This window comes from Rhinolophus sinicus, chromosome 2 (genome assembly GCF_057876585.1).
Source record: "Rhinolophus sinicus isolate RSI-liver-muscle chromosome 2, RSI-T2T, whole genome shotgun sequence".
Classification (NCBI taxonomy): Eukaryota; Metazoa; Chordata; class Mammalia; order Chiroptera; family Rhinolophidae; genus Rhinolophus; species Rhinolophus sinicus.
Genome location: NC_142502.1, coordinates 126,842,929 through 126,860,748, shown reverse-complemented (window position 1 = coordinate 126,860,748; position 17,820 = coordinate 126,842,929). Strand labels below are relative to the sequence as shown.

Here is a 17,820-nt window from a genome sequence, read left to right as displayed (position 1 = left end):
TGGCTTCTCTTCCCCTCATCATTCTTGCGCACTTCTTGATTTCTGGCCCAGATTGTCCAGATTTTGTATTTTCTCTATTCTAGATGGGGAATGAGGCATTTCTCCAGCAACTACTGCTTTGTTTTACTGGAAAATAAATAGTATTTAGAAACCAAGATCTGGGCACTGTGGGCACTTCTTGGGATATGGGTGTCATTGGTACTAAGCTAGGGGAAATCTGTTCATTTATCTGTCTATCCATCACCTATTTATATAACAACACACACTTTCATATCTAATATACATATATCCCTGACATCACCAATTTCAATCCCAAACCAGTGTATCCTGGGAGATTCTTTCCTGTATCTGTAACTCCTTTCTCCAACAGCAAGAGTTTTGTTTCTAACTATCCTAATACTTTGACTTATATGATCATCAACCCTCCTGAATGAAGCCAATCGCCTGCTCTTAAAGCCAACTACAATTCCCTTGCATATAACTTACCGCATGAAGCCACTCAATACCCTCTTCAGGCTCTGATATCCTTGTCAGGCAACTACCAACACTGTGCCCCTGTATGTGTGCCCTCCCCTCCATGCCTGGGCTCCGACACCTATACTGAGTGCCCCTGGCCTTAACAGATGTACTGGTCCATTAGTGCCACCACTGCCATGTGTGGACACCAGTCCTCACTCCACTCTAGCTCCATGATGGGTCCCCCTCTATCACACATGGATGCTTTTTCCATTCTGTATGGGCTCTAATACCCTGTGCATGCCTCCCACCCTCACCTTCCTATGTGGTTTTCTCATCACCCTGCTTAGGCCCAGGGCCGTATTCCAGCCAGTGAGAACTATGTTCTCTTAGAAACTAGAAGAGCTTTGGTGACAGGGAACACAGTAGTATGAGGGTTATACATAAGCACTTAGTCTAGGGAAGCCTTCAGCTTCTGAAGACAATAGCTTGGGTTAAGAAGGAAGCGAGGCACAGGTAGTAACCCAAGGAGCTCAGGGAACATGTAGCGTGGGCATGGGAAAGGCCTGTAGAGAAGAAGGGTTGCTGACACATTTCAATGTGGAAGAGAAAAATGCCTGACCGTGGGTGGCCTAGATGCAAGTGGTTTGTCAGAAACGGAAAAGGACAGATCACTAAGCTAGAGATGACAGGTTAGCAATGACAGATACTCAGTCACTGGGCACTCCCTTACAAATCATGATATTCGCATTTTTTTCAGTTGTTTACTCAAACACCTCATTGCATGTCTGGCTGCCAATAGTGTTAATGTACCATACCAAAGGTTTTAAGAATTCAACCCAAAAGGAAGTCTCCCTGTCCTCAACAGTGTGCTCAGGTGCCAATGTAAAGAGCTAGCAAATTATTTCCAAGTACTAGGTTAGCACCACACTTGACAGACCCCAGTTTTAGATGGAGAAATAGCAAGAGAAGCATGTCCTGAAATGTGAACAGAGCAAGAACACTATACTCAGGACGGTAGAATGATTCCGTGACTGCTGAGGAGAAACACATTTCTTGCAGGCAAATGTGTGCTGCCCTGGGGGCTGGGGCACCTGGTAGACACTAACTGTGCTGTGTTATTGAGACCAGTCAGCCCTGCAGCTGGGCCCAACCTGCCCCAACCCTGCTGATTTGCATGTTACTGGGGTGCAACCCACAGCCCTGGACACATTAATAGTGTGGTCACACCCTGTGCAGGAATCAGTCCCGGGCAGGACGTAGCATGGACATGAGGGTCCCGACTCAGCTCCTCAGCCTCCTGCTGCTGTGGCTCCCAGGTAAGGAAGGAAAACTGGGGATTTGCTCTGCCAGTGCGGTCAGTGCCACTTACACTGCAGGGTATTTATAAGACCTGGTAACATCATTAAGAGTATGGATGTCTGTTTTCATGTTTCCCTTCTCAGGAGCCAGATGTGATATCCAGATGTCCCAGTCTCCAACCTCTCTGTCTGCATCACTGGGAGACACAGTCACCATCACTTGCCGGGCCAGTCAGAGCATTAGCAGTTGGTTAGCCTGGTATCAGCAGAAACCAGGGACAGCTCCTAAGCTCCTGATCTATAAGGCATCCACTTTGCAAACTGGTGTCCCTTCGAGGTTCAGTGGCCAAGGATCTGGGACAGATTTCACTCTCACCATCAGCAGCCTGCAGCCTGAAGATGTGGCAACTTATTACTGTCAACAGTATGACAGTTGGCCTCTCACAGTGTTAGAAGCCTGAACATAAACCACGAAGCAAACAGCTGAAAGCAGGCCGCCCCAGCTGCTCCTCTTGGGCCTCCATCAGCTGAGAGCATTTCTCAGATGCATCCACTCTTTGATGGTGACTGGAGGTTTTGGTAGAAGTGGCCAGGGAGGTTCCTCTGCACCCTAACTCTCTTTGTCTCTCCTCAGCCTCAGGGGCACATACAACGCCTCTCCTGATTTCATGAAGAACTGCGATCATCACACATGAGCTGTCTGGGCTACTGTATCAGTCAGAGTTCATAATGTGAAGGAGAAGCCACTTTAGGTATTATAAGCAGAAATTGCCTAATATATGGCATTAATTTTTAAAGTACATTGTTTTGAAGACGTTGGAAATTAATAACAGGTGAAGCAGATTATGGAAATGCTGAAATGTTCTGTTTTAGAGGACATTTACTTCAGTTAAATGGGTCTTATTTTTCTATTTCCTTTTCAGGAACTCTATTTAAATTCACATGTTGAAAACACATCAAACGTTATTTTTAAATTAAACAAAATTAACCTACTTCAAATTGTAGGTGGTTTTTATTTGCATTTCTCTGGTGATTAGTGATGTTGAGCATCTTTTCACATGTCTATTAGTCATCTGTATGTCCTCTTTGAAGAAATGTCTATTTAGGTCCTCTGCCCACTTTTTTTCTTTTTTTTTTTTTTTAATTAGTTTCAGGTGCACAAGACAAAGCAAAACTTAGACGTTTATCATTTATATCCCTCACACTGTGTGAACCCCCCTCCCCCCATCCACTATCCCTCTGTACGTTCCCAAAACCTCTCACCTTCCCCTTATCCCCACCCCCCCGCCCCTCTAGCAACCCTCTGTTTTTCCTCCATGTTTCCAAAACTGTTTCTGATTAGTTCATTCACTTATTCTTTTCTTTAGATTCCGCATATAAGTGAGATCATATGGTATTTGTCTTTCTCTTTCTGACTTATTTCACTTAACATAATGTTCTCTAGGTCCATCCATGTTGTTGCAAATGGTAAGATTTCTTTCTTCTTTATGGCTGCGTAATACTCCATTGTATAAATGTACCACAGTTTCTTAATCCAGTCATCTACTGATGGGCATTTCGGTTGTTTCCAGGTCTTGGCTATTGTGTATAGTGCTGCAATAAACATAGGAGTGCATAAAGATTTTTGAATTGGAGTTTTGGATTTCTCCGGATAGATACCTAGGAGTGGGATTGCTGGATCATAAGGTAGTTCCATTTTCAGATTTTTGAGATACCTCCAAACTGTTTTCCATAGTGGCTGCACCAATCTGCATTCCCACCAACAGTGCACCAGCGTTCCCTTTTCTCCGCATCCACGCCAGCACTTGTTGTTTGTTGATTTATTGATGATAGCCATCCTGACTGGGGTGAGGTGGTATCTCATTGTGGTTTTTATTTGCATTTCTCTAATGGTTAGTGAGGTTGAACATTTCTTCATATGTCTGTTTGCCATCTGTGTGTCCTTTTTAGAAAAATGTCTCTTCATGTCCTCTGCCCATTTTTTAATTGGGTTGTTTGTTTTTTTGGAGTTGAGTTGAGTGAGTTTTTTATAAATTTGTGATATTAACCCCTTATCAGATATATCATTGGCAAATATCTTTTCCCAATCAGTAGGATCCCTTTTTGTTTTATTGATGGTTTCCTTTGCTGTGAAAAAGCTTTTTAGTTTGATGTAATCCCACATGTTTATTTTTCCTCTTACTTCCCTCGCGCGAGGGGATATATCAGTAAAAATCTTACTCCGGGTAATGTCTGTGAAGTTTCTTCCTATATTTTCTTCTAGGAATTTTATGGTTTCAGATCTTACATTTAAATCTTTAAGCCATTTTGAATTTATTTTTGTATGTGGTGTAAGGAGGTGATCCAGCTTCATCTTTTTGCATGTGTCTGTCCAAGTTTCCCAGCACCATTTATTGAATAGACTGTCTTTACCCCACCGTACATTCTTGCTTCCATTGTCATAGATTAAATGGCCATATAGGCATGGATTTATTTCTGGACTCTCTATTCTGTTCCATTGATCTATGGGTCTGTTTTTATGCCAGTACCATGCTGTTTTGATTACTGTAGCCTTGTAGTATAATTTGAAGTCAGGTATTGTTATACCTCCCACTTTGTTCTTATTTCTCAAGATTGTTGAAGATATCCAGGGTCTTTTGTTATCCCATATAAATTTTAGGATTATATGTTCTATTTCTGTGAAAAACGTCCTTGGTAGTTTGATAGGAATTGCGTTGAATATATATATTGCCTTAGGCAGTATGGACATTTTAACTATATTAATTCTTCCTATCCATGAACATGGTATGTGTTTCCATCTATTTGTATCTTCTTTCATTTCTTTCTTCAGTGTCTTATAATTTTCTGAGTACAGATCTTTTACTTCTTTGGTTAAATTTATTCCCAGGTATTTTATAGTCTTTGGAGCAATTGTAAATGGAATTGCTTTTTTAATTTCTCCTTCTGATGTTTTATTATTGGTATATACAAATGCAACTGATTTCTGAATATTAATTTTGTATCCTGCTACTTTACTAAATTCATCTATCAGCTCTAATAGTTTCTTGGTGGAGTCTTTAGGGTTCTCTAAATATAGTATCATATCATCTGCATATAATGACAGTTTTACTTCCTCCTTACCGATTTGGATGCCTTTTATTTCTTTTTCTTGTCTGATTGCTGTGGCTAGAACTTCCAGCACTATGTTGAATAGAAGTGGAGAAAGTGGGCAGCCTTGCCTTGTTCCTGATTTTAAGGGGAATGGTTTTAGTTTTTCCCCATTGAGTATGATGTTAGCTGTGGGTCTATCATATATGGCCTTTATTATGTTGAGATATGGTCCCTCTATTCCCACTTTCTTAAGGGTTTTTATCATGAATGGCTGCTGAATTTTATCAAATGCTTTTTCTGCGTCAATTGATATGATCATATGATTTTTATTTTTCATTTTGTTAATATGGTGTATCACATTAATTGATTTGCGGATGTTGAACCACCCTTGCATACCAGGGATGAATCCCACTTGATCATGGTGTATAATCTTTTTAATATATTGCTGAATTCTGTTTGCTAGTATTTTGTTGAGGATTTTTGCATCTATGTTCATTAGCGATATCGGCCTGTAGTTTTCTTTTTTTGTGGTGTCTTTGTCTGATTTTGGGATCAGGGTGATAGTGGCTTCGTAAAAAGTGTTTGGGAGTCTTCCATCCCTCTGGATTTTTTGGAAGAGTTTGAGGAGAATAGGTGACAATTCTTTTTTGAACGTTCTGTAAAATTCACCTGTAAAGCCATCTGGTCCAGGGCTTTTGTTTGTTGGGAGATTGTTGATTACTGATTCAATTTCCTTGGTGGTAATCAGTCTATTCAGGTTTTCTGTCTCCTCTTGAGTTAGCCTTGGGAGGTTGTATGCATCTAGGAAATTGTCCATTTCTTCCAGGTTGTCAAATTTGTTGGCATACAGTTGCTCATAGTAATTTCTTAGGATTTTTTGTATCTCTGCGGTGTCTGTTGTCACTTCTCCTCTTTCATTACTGATTTTATTAATTTGGGTCCTCTCTCTCTTTTTTTTAATGAGTCTGGCTAAAGGTTTGTCAATTTTGTTTATCTTCTCTAAGAACCAACTCTTGGATTCATTGATCTTTTGTATTGTTTTTCTGGTTTCTATTTCATTTATTTCCGCTCTGATCTTTATTATCTCCTTCCTTGTACTCCCTTTGGGCTTATTTTGTTGTTCTTTTTCCAGATCCCTTAAGTGTGAAGATAAACTGTTGATTAGTGATGTTTCTTGTTTCTTTAGGTAGGCCTGCAGTGCTATGAACTTCCCTCTTAGGACTGCTTTCGCGGCATCCCATAGATTTTGGGTCGTTGTATTTTCATTTTCGTTTGTCTCGAGATATCTTTTGATTTCTTCCTTGATCTCCTGTTTGACCCATTCATTATTTAGTAACATATTATTCAGCCTCCATGAATTTGTGTGTCTTCCAGTCTTTTTCCTGTAGTTCATTTCTAATTTCATAGCACTGTGGTCAGAGAAGACAATTGGTATGATTTCAATTTTCTTAAATTTATCCAGACTTGCTTTGTGGCCTAACATATGGTCTATCTTGGAGAATGTTCCATGTGCGCTTGAGAAGAACGTGTATTCTGCAGCATTGGGGTGGAATGCTCTGAAAATATCGGTTAAATCCAAGTGGTCCAATGTGTCATTTAAGGCTGTTGTTTCCGTATTGATTTTCTGTCTGGAAGACCTGTCCCTTGTTGTCAGAGGTGTGTTGAAGTCCCCTACTATGATAGTGTTACTGTTGATCTCCGTCTTTATGTCAGTCAATATCTGTTTTATATATTTAGGTGCTCCTATGTTGGGTGCATAGATGTTTACTAGGGTTATATCCTCTTGTCGAATTGATCCCTTTATTATTATATAGTGTCCATCTTTGTCTTTTAATATTTTCTTCATTTTAAAGTCTATTTTGTCAGAGATAAGTATTGCAACTCCAGCTTTTTTCTCATTTCCATTTGCATGGAATATCTTACTCCAACCCTTCACTTTTAGCCTGTGTGTGTCTTTTGATCTGAGGTGAGTCTCTTGTATACAGCATATACAAGGGTCTTGCTTTCTTATCCATTCAGCCACCCTATGTCTCTTGATTGGAGCATTTAAACCATTTACATTTAAAGTGATGATTGATAAGTACATAGTTATTGCCATTTTTAAATTTGTGGTTAGATTGTTTTCATCTTTCTTCTATTTACAGAAGTCCTTTTAGTATTTCTTGCAATGCTGGCCTGGTGGTAATGAATTCCTTTAGCTTATTCTTTTCTGGGAAGCTCTTTATCTCCCCGTCAATTTTAAATGATAGCCTTGCTGGATAAAGCAACCTAGGTTGTAGGCCTTTGTTTTCCATCACTTTGAGTATCTCCTGCCACTCCCTCCTGGCCTTCAATGTTTCTGCAGAAAAGTCATTTGATAGTCTTATGGGAGTTCCCTTGTATGTAACCCTCTGTCTTTCTCTTGCTGCTTTTAGGATTCTCTCTTTGTCTTTAATCTTTGCCATTTTAACTATAATGTGTCTTGGAGTGGACCTGTTTGGGTTTATCCTGGTTGGAACTCTCTGCACTTCCTGGACTTGTATGTTGGTTTCCTTCATCAGGTTAGGGAAATTTTCAGACATTATTACTTCAAATATGTTCTCAATCCCTTGTTTCTTCTCTTCACCTTCTGGTATTCCTATGATGTGCATGTTGTTGCGCTTGATGTTATCCCATAGGTCTCTTAAACCATCTTCATTGTTTTTTATTCTTTTTTCTTTCTGTTGTTCTGTTTGGGTGATCTCTGCTAACTTGTCTTCTAGGTCGCTGATTCGATCCTCTGCTTCATTTAACCTGCTGTTAATTCCTTCAAGTGAGTTCTTTATTTCGGTAACTGTGTTCTTTAGTTCTAACTGGTTGTTCGTTATGATTTCTACATCCTTCTTGATGTCCTCTCTAAGTTCCTTAAACATTCTTATCATCAGTATTCTGAACTCTGTCTCTGACAGTTTGGTTACCTCTGCTTCATTTAGTTCCATTTCTGAAGGTTTCTTCTGTTCTTTTATTTGGGATATGTTTCTTTGTTTCCTCATTCTGGCTGACTCTCTGTGTTTGCTTCGATGTATTAGGTAGATGCCCTGGAGTTCTTAGTTCTTGCTGGATTAGTATATAATAAATGTCCTTTATATTTGACTTGCACTACTTCGTTCTTCTCCCCTGCGTGTGCTCTAAAAGTGACTCTTGTGTTGTGTATATTGTCCTGTTAAAGAAGATCCTTAATTGCTTTTCGCTTGTGAGTAGGTGGAGTTAACTCCTAGGCTGACTAGTTGTGAGACTTGGCTTTGCCCACGCAGGGTATTCTGCTGCGTGAGGGTTGACTGCTTAGATGTGGTTTGCCCTTTGGCCTCTATGTGCCTGTAGAGAATCCCCTCTGAGTGTGTCACTTGTAGGTCAAACCCGGTAGTACTCTGGCTTGGTCTGGAGTTGGCCTCTGGGTATGTTGAATCTTGTGCCTCTTAAGCTGGGCACTGGTAGGGCAATTACAGAACAAAGCAAATCACCAAGCACAACAATAACAACAAGGAAAAAGTCAAATACATTCACATGTAAAAAAACAATCGACAACCCCCACTCGACACAGACAAAGATGTCAGAAATATAAAGACAAATCAAAACAGAACAACAACAAAAAATAGCGCCAGTTGTAGCTTAAGCCCACCAAGTAATCTCCAGGTTGTTCTCTGCTGTAGCACAGAGTCCCCACTCGACACAGGCAAAGATGTCAAAAATATAAAGACAAATCAACACAGAAGAAAAAAAAACAGCGCCAGTTGTGGCTTAAGCCCACCAAGTAATCTCCAGGTTGTTCTCTGCTGTAGCACAGAGTCCCCTGCGTATTGTGCAGGTAGAGCCGGTCACCTGGTGCCCAGAGTGACTCTGAGGCTGCAGCTTTAGATGCGTGGGGCTGAGGGGTCTGGACAGTAGGTTTTACAAAGTCAGTGCAGTTTCTGCCCTTGCCGGCACATATGCACACCGAGAATAGCACCACCAGCCCTGTGTCCAGCTCTCCTGAGTCTTAGGGCACCTCTTCCCTGTGTGTGTGTGTGGCCGGCAGGGAATTCCTCAGCTGCTGAAAGCTGAGTGCTGTATCTGCCACTTACTGCTGATCCCTGGGAGTGCCTCTGCCGATGTAATTGCCCCGCCCTAGGCAGGCCAGAAAGGGTGGGGGCTGGGGATGGAAAGAGGGGTCTTCTCTTTCCCAGCCCAGCTGTGTCACACCCCACCCACAGGCCAGAAACGGTGGTATCTGGGGGTGGATGAGTCTCCTGTCTCCTAGTCCAGGGCAAACCACACTCTTCTCAGCCTCTTCCCTGGGCCAGAGCCAGCGGCCAGTCTTCCCATAGCCCAAACCCCAAGGCTCCTCTGTAATCTGACACTGCTCTTCAGATCAGGAGCCAGTTCAAGTCTCTGGAAAGGTGGGGGTAGGATTGGAAGAGCGGGGGGAGGGGCCCAGGTATGGAGTTTAATAGCCTCAAATGCTAGATATCCTCCCTCTGCGGGGGGGAGAGGTCTGCTGTGGGATGCAAAGTAGAGTCCGCCACCTGGCTTTTGTGTTCTCTCTTTTGTCCTGGAACCCCTGCGTCTCTGCAGCTGGGGATGTGGTTGCCCCGCTCTAGGCTGGCTAGAAAGGGTGGGGGCTGGGGATGGAAGGAGGGGTCTTCTCTTTCCCAGCCCCGCTGTCTTAACACTCTTCCCGCAGGCCAGAAAAGGTGGTGGCTGGGGGCGGAAGATTCCCAGCTCCTAGCCTCCTCCCTGGGCCCGCCTGTCTTCCCGGAGCCCGGGCTCCAAGGCGCCTCTGTAATCTGCCGCTGCTCCTTAGTGCAGGGGCTAGATCAAGTCTCTAGAAAGGCGGGGGTAGGGTCAGAAGAGCGGGGGAAGGTGCCCAGGCACGGAGTCTGTGTTCCTTGTCCGGCCCAAGGACCAACTGAGGTTATTAGCTGAAGTTAATGCTGGATATGCTGCCCCTGCAGTGGGAGAGGTCCGCTGTGGGACGCAGGGCAAAATGCCCACCTCCTGGCTTCCGGGCTCTCCTCCGGCCTGGGATATCCTGCGTATCTGTAGCCGTGGGTGTGGGCTGGAATTTCACAGGCACAGGTGCGGAGCAGATTTCCACAACCCAGGGTGGGGGCCGAATTTCTACCGCCACAGGTGTGGACCGCGATTCCAACCCGCGTCCCCACCGCCGCCGCAGGTGCGGCGTGTCTCCGCTCCGCTCCCTTCCTTCTTCCCCTGCTCGCCCAATTTTTCCCCACCTGCAAGAAATCCCTGCACGAGTCTCTTCGCTGTTCTGCGTGATGAGCAGAGAGTCCTTTGATGGGTTATAAGCTTCCCGTTTCTGATAAGATCCGACGGAGAACTCAAAAAGTGCGCCCCGCTGCCGCCATTCCTATGACGTCACTCCCTGCCCACTTTTTAATTGGATTGTTTGTTTTCCTGTTGTTGAGTTGTGTGAGATGTTACCTCACATCAGTTAGAATGGCTATCATCAATAGGACAAATAATAACTTGTGTTGGAGAGGCTGTGGAGAAAAGCAACACTCATACACTGTTGGTTGGAATGGAGACTGGTGCAGCTGCTATGGAAGGCAGTGTGGAGGTTCCTCAAAACATTAGGAATAGAATTACCATATGGCCCAGCAATCCCTCTACTAAGTATCTACCCAAACAATCTGAAAATATTACCTGTAAAGATATATATTCTCCAATGTTCATTGCATTTTTATTTATGGTTGCGAAAATATGGAAACAACCAAAGTGTGCTTTGATAGATGATTGGATAAAGAAGATGCCATATATATACACAATGGAATACTATTCTGCCATAAGAAAAGATGAAATAATGCCATTTACAATAACATGGATGGATCTTGAGATTATTATGCTAAGCAAAATAAGTCAGACAAAAAAAGTCAAGAACCATATGATTTCACTGACATGTGGGATATAAAACTGAAAACAACAAAGGAACAAGACAAACTAAGACACAAAAACTCATAGACACAGATAATAGTTTAGTGGTTACCAGAGGGTAACAGGGGAAGGGAGTGGTAGATGAGGGTAAACAGGATCAAATATACGGTGATGGAAAGAGAACTAACTCTGGTTGGTGAACACACAATGTGATATACAGATGATGTATTACAGAATAGTGTATCTGAAACCTATATGACTTTACCAACCACTGTTACTCCAATAAAATTTAATTTAAAAAAAAGATTGGAAATATTGAAATAATATAATTCTTTGCAAATGGCATGATGAAATATTTTAAAATTAAATAGAGTAATAGTTTTTAGAAACTTGAAGAATTAGAAAGACCTAAGAATAAATCAAAATTATATCTAATTGTGTTGGAAATAATTGCACTTAAACTTACTGGTGCAGTTTATTTTGGGATTTTGTTCCTTTCCTCAATTTACTCTGAGAATGATGTGCGTTGGGTTCCCACTTTCAGTCTTGGCCCCAAAGGAAACAATCCCTAGTGGAGACCAATTCATGTATCTACAGAAGAACCACACAGCTGAGCACTTTCTGGATCATCCAACATTGTTAACATAAACATTCTTGAATATTGAACTGAATTCTTAGTATTATAAGCCATGGAATTTTTGAGTGATTCCTTATAAACCATTATTGTGTAAAATCTAATACAATATTATATCTACACATAGAAATAGACAGATTTCACTAAAAGTTATGGCACAAAATAATACTTAGGAATCCATTTCATAAGGAGACAAAAACATAAGAAGTGTTTTAATATTTGAATAAAAAGAATAAAATTTACATCATTTATGAGACCATCTAACATGATCCATATATAGCAGTACTTATAGTAACAATAATGATAATCTTATACAACATACAAACTTATTAAAATTGATTACATTGAAATTTCATTAAAAAATTATATATAGGAAGATTGTGTATATATGCATATGTATAAATGATACATACATGTGGATATATATTTTTGATGAGTAATCAAATTATTTTATGAATTAAATGGATTATATGACTCTAGGTGCCATCATCCAAAACTTGTGTCCAGGACCAGATATAATTCCTTATCTGGCTTGAGGCATTTTTTAATAATCTTTGTTTCTAAATCACCCACCAACTGCTGTGCTCACTTGAAAATATGTTTTCTAATTGGAGGTCCAAAGGGTATATATGAAGATATTTTTTCCTACTGCAAAAAATTAAATTCTTAGAGCCTATGGAAATCCCATTATTTCTTTGTCCACAGTCATGCTATGAGTTCCAATTTTGAGATATTACTTGTCTGATTCCTTTTAAATTTTATGGTGAAATTTACTTGAGACCCTCATGACATAGGTCATAGTCTTGTGATTTATAGAGAAAATAACAACTAAATTAAACTGCTAATAAACAACCACAAATAGACAAAATGGCCGAAAAATTAATTCATGGATAATACCACTTGTCTTCAAATGTTTATAAGGACACCATCAGTCTCGTCTTAGAGGCAGTATATCAGAATCTCATGGAGGGGAGAGTATGGAGTTTGGTCAGAGTTATTTATTAGTATATTTTTAAATCTCTCTAGCATTTGTTTATCAGAGTTCCAGTATCTCTAAAATATTGACTGCTACTCTGTCCTATTTGGCAAATCAGAGGACAAAATTACACTTTAGAAATGCATACTCAATATGTTAAATTTATAGACTTTATTTAGGTAATCCTTTCTCATAGTTATAGACAATTGATACTGAAGAAACTTGGAGAAAATGGGAATAATGTAACAGCTTGTTATTTAGCAAAAACTGACCAAGAGTGAAACAAGTCAAACTATATCCTAATGAATTTTGACATAGAGCCACACTGCATAAACCATTAGGGTATAGATGACTCCATTTCTTCATTTTCCAGGGAATAAAGAGATATAGAAACTTAGATAAATTTTACCAAAGAATAAATATTCACTAGTCAAATTCCTGGAAATGAAAAAAACAAACAAAAAACCCCGCAATTGAACTGACAGCTTCAAATTGCAGAAATTCAGGTGATTCCTTAAGTTTATGAATTATTCCTGGAAGTGAAAACAAATTCATGCCTGAGAGTTGTCAGAGAATTCCACTGGACTGATGTCACATCACTTATATACCCAAGGGGACTTTGAAACAAGGGGAGTCACAACAGTATGTAAAATTCAAGGGTTATATCTCATGATCACTTTGGAAGGAGAGATAGCTAATTCAATGATATAGACTCCTGGTTCTAACGTATTACCAGACCTTAGAAGAAACAGGCTGAAAGGTTGGAGACACAGTCATTTGTGGAAGCACTATGATTGGACATTTCAAAACGGGCCAAGATTGGAAACAATGGCTTCCCAAGTAAATGTTAGTCTGAGGGCCATTGCTCAGCAGAAGGTTCTCAATAATTAGATGAGACATAACTGTCAGTGAGTTACTGCTATTGTCTGATTGTTTGTCCTTCCAAAAATTCATATGTTGAAATCGTAAACCCCAATTTGATTGTATTAGAACATTGTGCAGGTGATGAGATCATGAGGTGGAACACTGGTGAAGGGGATCAGTGCCTTATGAAAGAGATCCCACAGAGCTTCCTAGCTTCTTCTACCATGTGAGGACTCAGCGAGAAAACTATCTATGACCAAGAATGTGAGCCATCACCAGACACCAAATCTGCCAGCAACTTGAGCTTGGAATCCACAGCCTCTAGAATTGTGAGATATATATGCTTTTGTTGTTTACAAGCTGCACTGTATAAGGTATTTTTCCTATAGCAGCTCAAACATGCTGAGAGTCACTTTTCCATATTTTCCCTGTGAGCCTAATGAACAGACATCGTGACATCAGCAATGGCAGTTCATGCATAGCCCAGGGGTATGGATTTCATCTGACTAAGGCTGACATGTTACTTGCACGTGTTAAGTGATTGACTCAGTGGGACATGAGAAAAGACATGATGGCTGATTCCAGAAGAAAGGGGTTTATTATCATGGAATAGGAAGATTAAAAATGGAGAGAAAAGCCACATGAACAGGCTCTGGCAACACAAAGTTCTGATCCTTCAAACCCCCTAGTGTTTTCTGTGAGCAGAAAGGCTATTGCCATGGCAACAGCAATCTGGAGAATCAGAAAGCTGTGTCCACCAGAATGTGTTGCCTGGCCAGGACCCACACCAGGAAACTGAACACCTGTGGTCATGCATGTCCCCTCCCCTCACTATGTTCTGACAACCACACCTCAGGAACGCATCTGATGGGCAGAGTGTTAATCACATCTCCGATCAAGAGTGCAAGGTATGTGGTTTAGCCTTTTCAGAACCTCCCACACAGAAAGACCTGAGGGAACACAGAGGATGAAAATACTAAGGAAACTGCTTCACAATAATTGCATGAGTCAGGAACACATGTATGTATGTTAAATAATTTCCTTTTCTCTACTTACCTTTCTGTAAAATATATAAAGAAATGGCTGGAGATTTTTTTTTTTGTATCACTCTTATAATTTAGACAATATTTAAATGTGTTAGAAAATTAATAAAAAAGACATCAATCAAGCTTCTAATTGACAGGACCTGAAGGAAGAGTCTCATGTCTATGTCTGTCTCCAAGACCCACAGGAAGATCTCTGGTTATAACCAGCCTCCTGACGTTCTCTGTCCTTCTCTAAAGGAACTTCCTCTTCTTTTACACGTGTCTCTCCCTGGGTGCATGTTCCAGATTACAACTGATACTTTTTCCCATATGAACATTTTGTTCTGAGAAATATCTAGCTGACTTTTTGTTCAAAGCCTATATATTTGGTGGCCTGTACAAGGGTCCAGAGAACACCCCTGAGAACACCAGGCATGGTGAGCAAACAAGTGTGGCACCCACAGAGCCTTTTGAGCTTGCTGTTTTTCTCACTGGCCTAGGACTTCTAAGGCTCAGGTTTCTTCTGGATTTGAACTTGCACTCTCTGTGTTTTGAAGCTCTCATGACTTTATCCAATGTGTCAGTGGCTTTGACTTTTCTGCTAAAGGCCCTGTTTGTCTGTGAGTACTGGATTTGACACATCACCTGATTCCTTCAATTTCAGGCTGTTTTGTAAGACTGGCTGCCTGTGGCTTGATTCCCTTGGAACCCGACTATTTCTATGAAATTGGCTAACTTTGGGTTCAATTCTAGACTGAACTGTCTCACTGAAACACTGTCGTTCAGCTTTCGGCCTGATCCTCCCATGAGCAGGGTGTCTACCAGAGCTGCACTGTTCAGTCTCTGTCCTGATGACCTCGTGACTAAGTTGTTTCTCTGACACTGCTGCTCTGCCTTCAGCTCAGCCCCATTGAGATAAAAATGTTCTAGGTGAGAGTGACTGATTTAGCTTTTGAACTCTTGGTCTCTTTAAGCTTCTAAACTATTTGGGTTATTTAACTTAAGCTGGTTAAGTCGTTTGAGCTGTTTAGGCTCTTTTGAACTTTGCTTATGAAAAGAATCCTCTGAAAATGGGATCTCGGTTATCTAAATATTTTAGGTGCCCCCCACCCTGATACACACAGTGACCCTCAACAAATTTATGTTTAGAATCCATGGTTCTTCCTCATACTCATTTCTTACTAAGTGGACTGATTTAACCAAAAATAATTCACAATACCAATGGACGCTATGAGGAATTTTTGAGATCCCCAATCTTACTTATTGTAAAACCAAACGGGTTTTATATACCACATATCAATGAAATCGTATCGTTCTCTACATTTTCTGATTTATTTTGCTTAGTATAATAATCTCACGATCCATCATGTTGTTGCAAATGGCGACGTACTACACAATAGTACTCTATTGTGTATATACTACATCTTCTTTATCCAATCATCTATGGAAGGACACTTTGGTTGTTTCCATGTCTTGGCCACTGTGAATAATGCTGCAATGAACATCGGAGCACACATCTTTACAGATAAATGTTTTCAGGTTTTTTTGTGTAGTTACCCAGGAGAGGCATTGCTGGGTCATATGGAAATTCTATTCTTAATTTTTTGAGGAATCTCCACACTGCCTTCTACAGTGACTGCAGCAATCTGCATTCCCACCAACAGTGTATGTGTTGTAGAAAACTGAAAACAAAAAAAGGAACAAGACAAACAAATAAAGAAACAAAAACTTATAGACACAAACTATAGTTTAGTGGTTATCAAAGGGTAAAGGGGTAGAGGGGTGGTAAACAAGAGTAAAGGGGATCAAATATATGGTGATGGAAAGAGAACTGACTCTGGGTGGTGAATACACAATGTAATGTATATAGATGATATATTACAGAACTGTGAACCTGAAATCTATGTAACTTTACTAACAATTGTCACCCCAATAAACTTTAATTTTAAAAAAGTCATCAAATATATTACTACTACTATTATTATATGGTAATGACTCTATATAAAAAAACTACTAACAGAACTAAAGGGAGAAACTGACATAAACACAATTATAGTAGGGAACTTAATACCCCATTAACAGCAGGTCCTTTGCCCTTTGAAATTAATAAAATTTTTTGGGAAAAGTCCCTAATACTTTTTGAATATCCTTTTCTTCATCAAAGTGTCAGTATAAAATCATGGATTCATATTTCCTTCAATGAGTTATCATCATTAGTGATTTTGATACTCAAAATGCCCCACATTTGGCAAAAGATAGTCCTATTTCAAATGGCTTCTTTTCACCTCATGATTCTTGAGCACTTCTTAATTTCTTGCCCAAATTGTCCAGTTATTTTGCATTTTCTATACACTAGACCTGGAATGAGGCATTTCTCCAACAACTACTGATTTTTTTCAGTGGAAAATAGTAATTGGAAACCAAGATCTGGGCACTCTGGGTGCTTTTTGGGACATCGGTGTCATTGCTACTAGGCTACGGGAAATCCATTTACTCATCTACTGTGTTTCCCTGAAAATAAGACCAGGTTTTAAATTCAGCTTTACACCAAAAGATGCAATAGGACTTATTTTCAGGGGATGTCTTCTTAAAAATCATGCAAGGGCTCATTTTTCGGTCAGGTCGTATTCTCAGGGAAACACAATACCTATTCATCAACATCTATTTATATATTAACACACACTTTCATATCTAAGGTACATGTGACTCTGATATCTCTAATTTCAATCCCAAACCTGTTTATCCTAGGAATTTCCTTTTCCTTATCTATAACTCCTTTCTCCAAAACTAAGAATTTCGTCTAATTATTCTTAATACTTTGACTTATATGATCATCAATCCTCTTGAATGAAGCCAATCTCCTGCTGTTACTACCAACTACAATCCCCTTGCACATAACTTCCCCCATACATGTTTACATACATACAGTGTTCTGGCTCCGATACCCTTGTCAGGCCACTGCCATCTTTGCACCTCGCCATGGGCACCATTCCCACCCTGCCTGGGCTCTGACACCAACACCGAGTGGCCCTGCCAAGGTGAATGTCCTCTTCTTGCTCTGGCCTTAGCACATGTATTAGTCCAATAGTGCCACCACTGCATATGGGGAAACCCGTCCTCACCCCACTCTACCTTCATGCTGGATTCCCACTCTATCACACATGGATGCCTTTTCAATACTGTGTGGGCTCTAATACCCTGCAAGGCTCCCACCCTCACCTACTTGTGTGGTTTTCTCATCACTGTCCTTGCGCCCAAGTCCCTGCATCCAGCCACTGAGAACTATGTTCTCTTAGAAACGAAGAGATTTGGTGATGGAGGAATATGCAGGTTTAGGGAACACAGTAGCATCAGGGTTATACATAAGCACTTAGCCTAGGGAAGCCTTCAGCTTCTGAAGAGAACAGCTTGCATTAAGAAGGAAGCGAGGCATAAGGAGTAACCCAGGGAACATGTAGCGTGGGCATGGGAAAGGCCTGCAGAGAGGAAAGGTGGCTGACACATTTCAAAAGTGGAAGAGAAAACTCCCTGACAATGGTTGACCTAGATACAAGTGGTGTGTCAGAGCACTCAGAAATGGAAAGG

The 17,820-nt window shown here is 40.6% G+C and overlaps 1 gene segment (V, D, J or C); it reads left to right on the top strand.

The window, feature by feature from the left end:
- Positions 1-1,713: 1,713 nt before the first annotated feature.
- The window catches only part of LOC109439652 (immunoglobulin kappa light chain-like), a 315,245-nt gene continuing 299,138 nt past the window's right edge, over positions 1,714-17,820 (top strand). Inside the window, 2 exon segments of the V gene segment in view lie at positions 1,714-1,775; positions 1,902-2,199. Of these exon segments, the coding sequence occupies positions 1,721-1,775; positions 1,902-2,199 (353 nt within the window).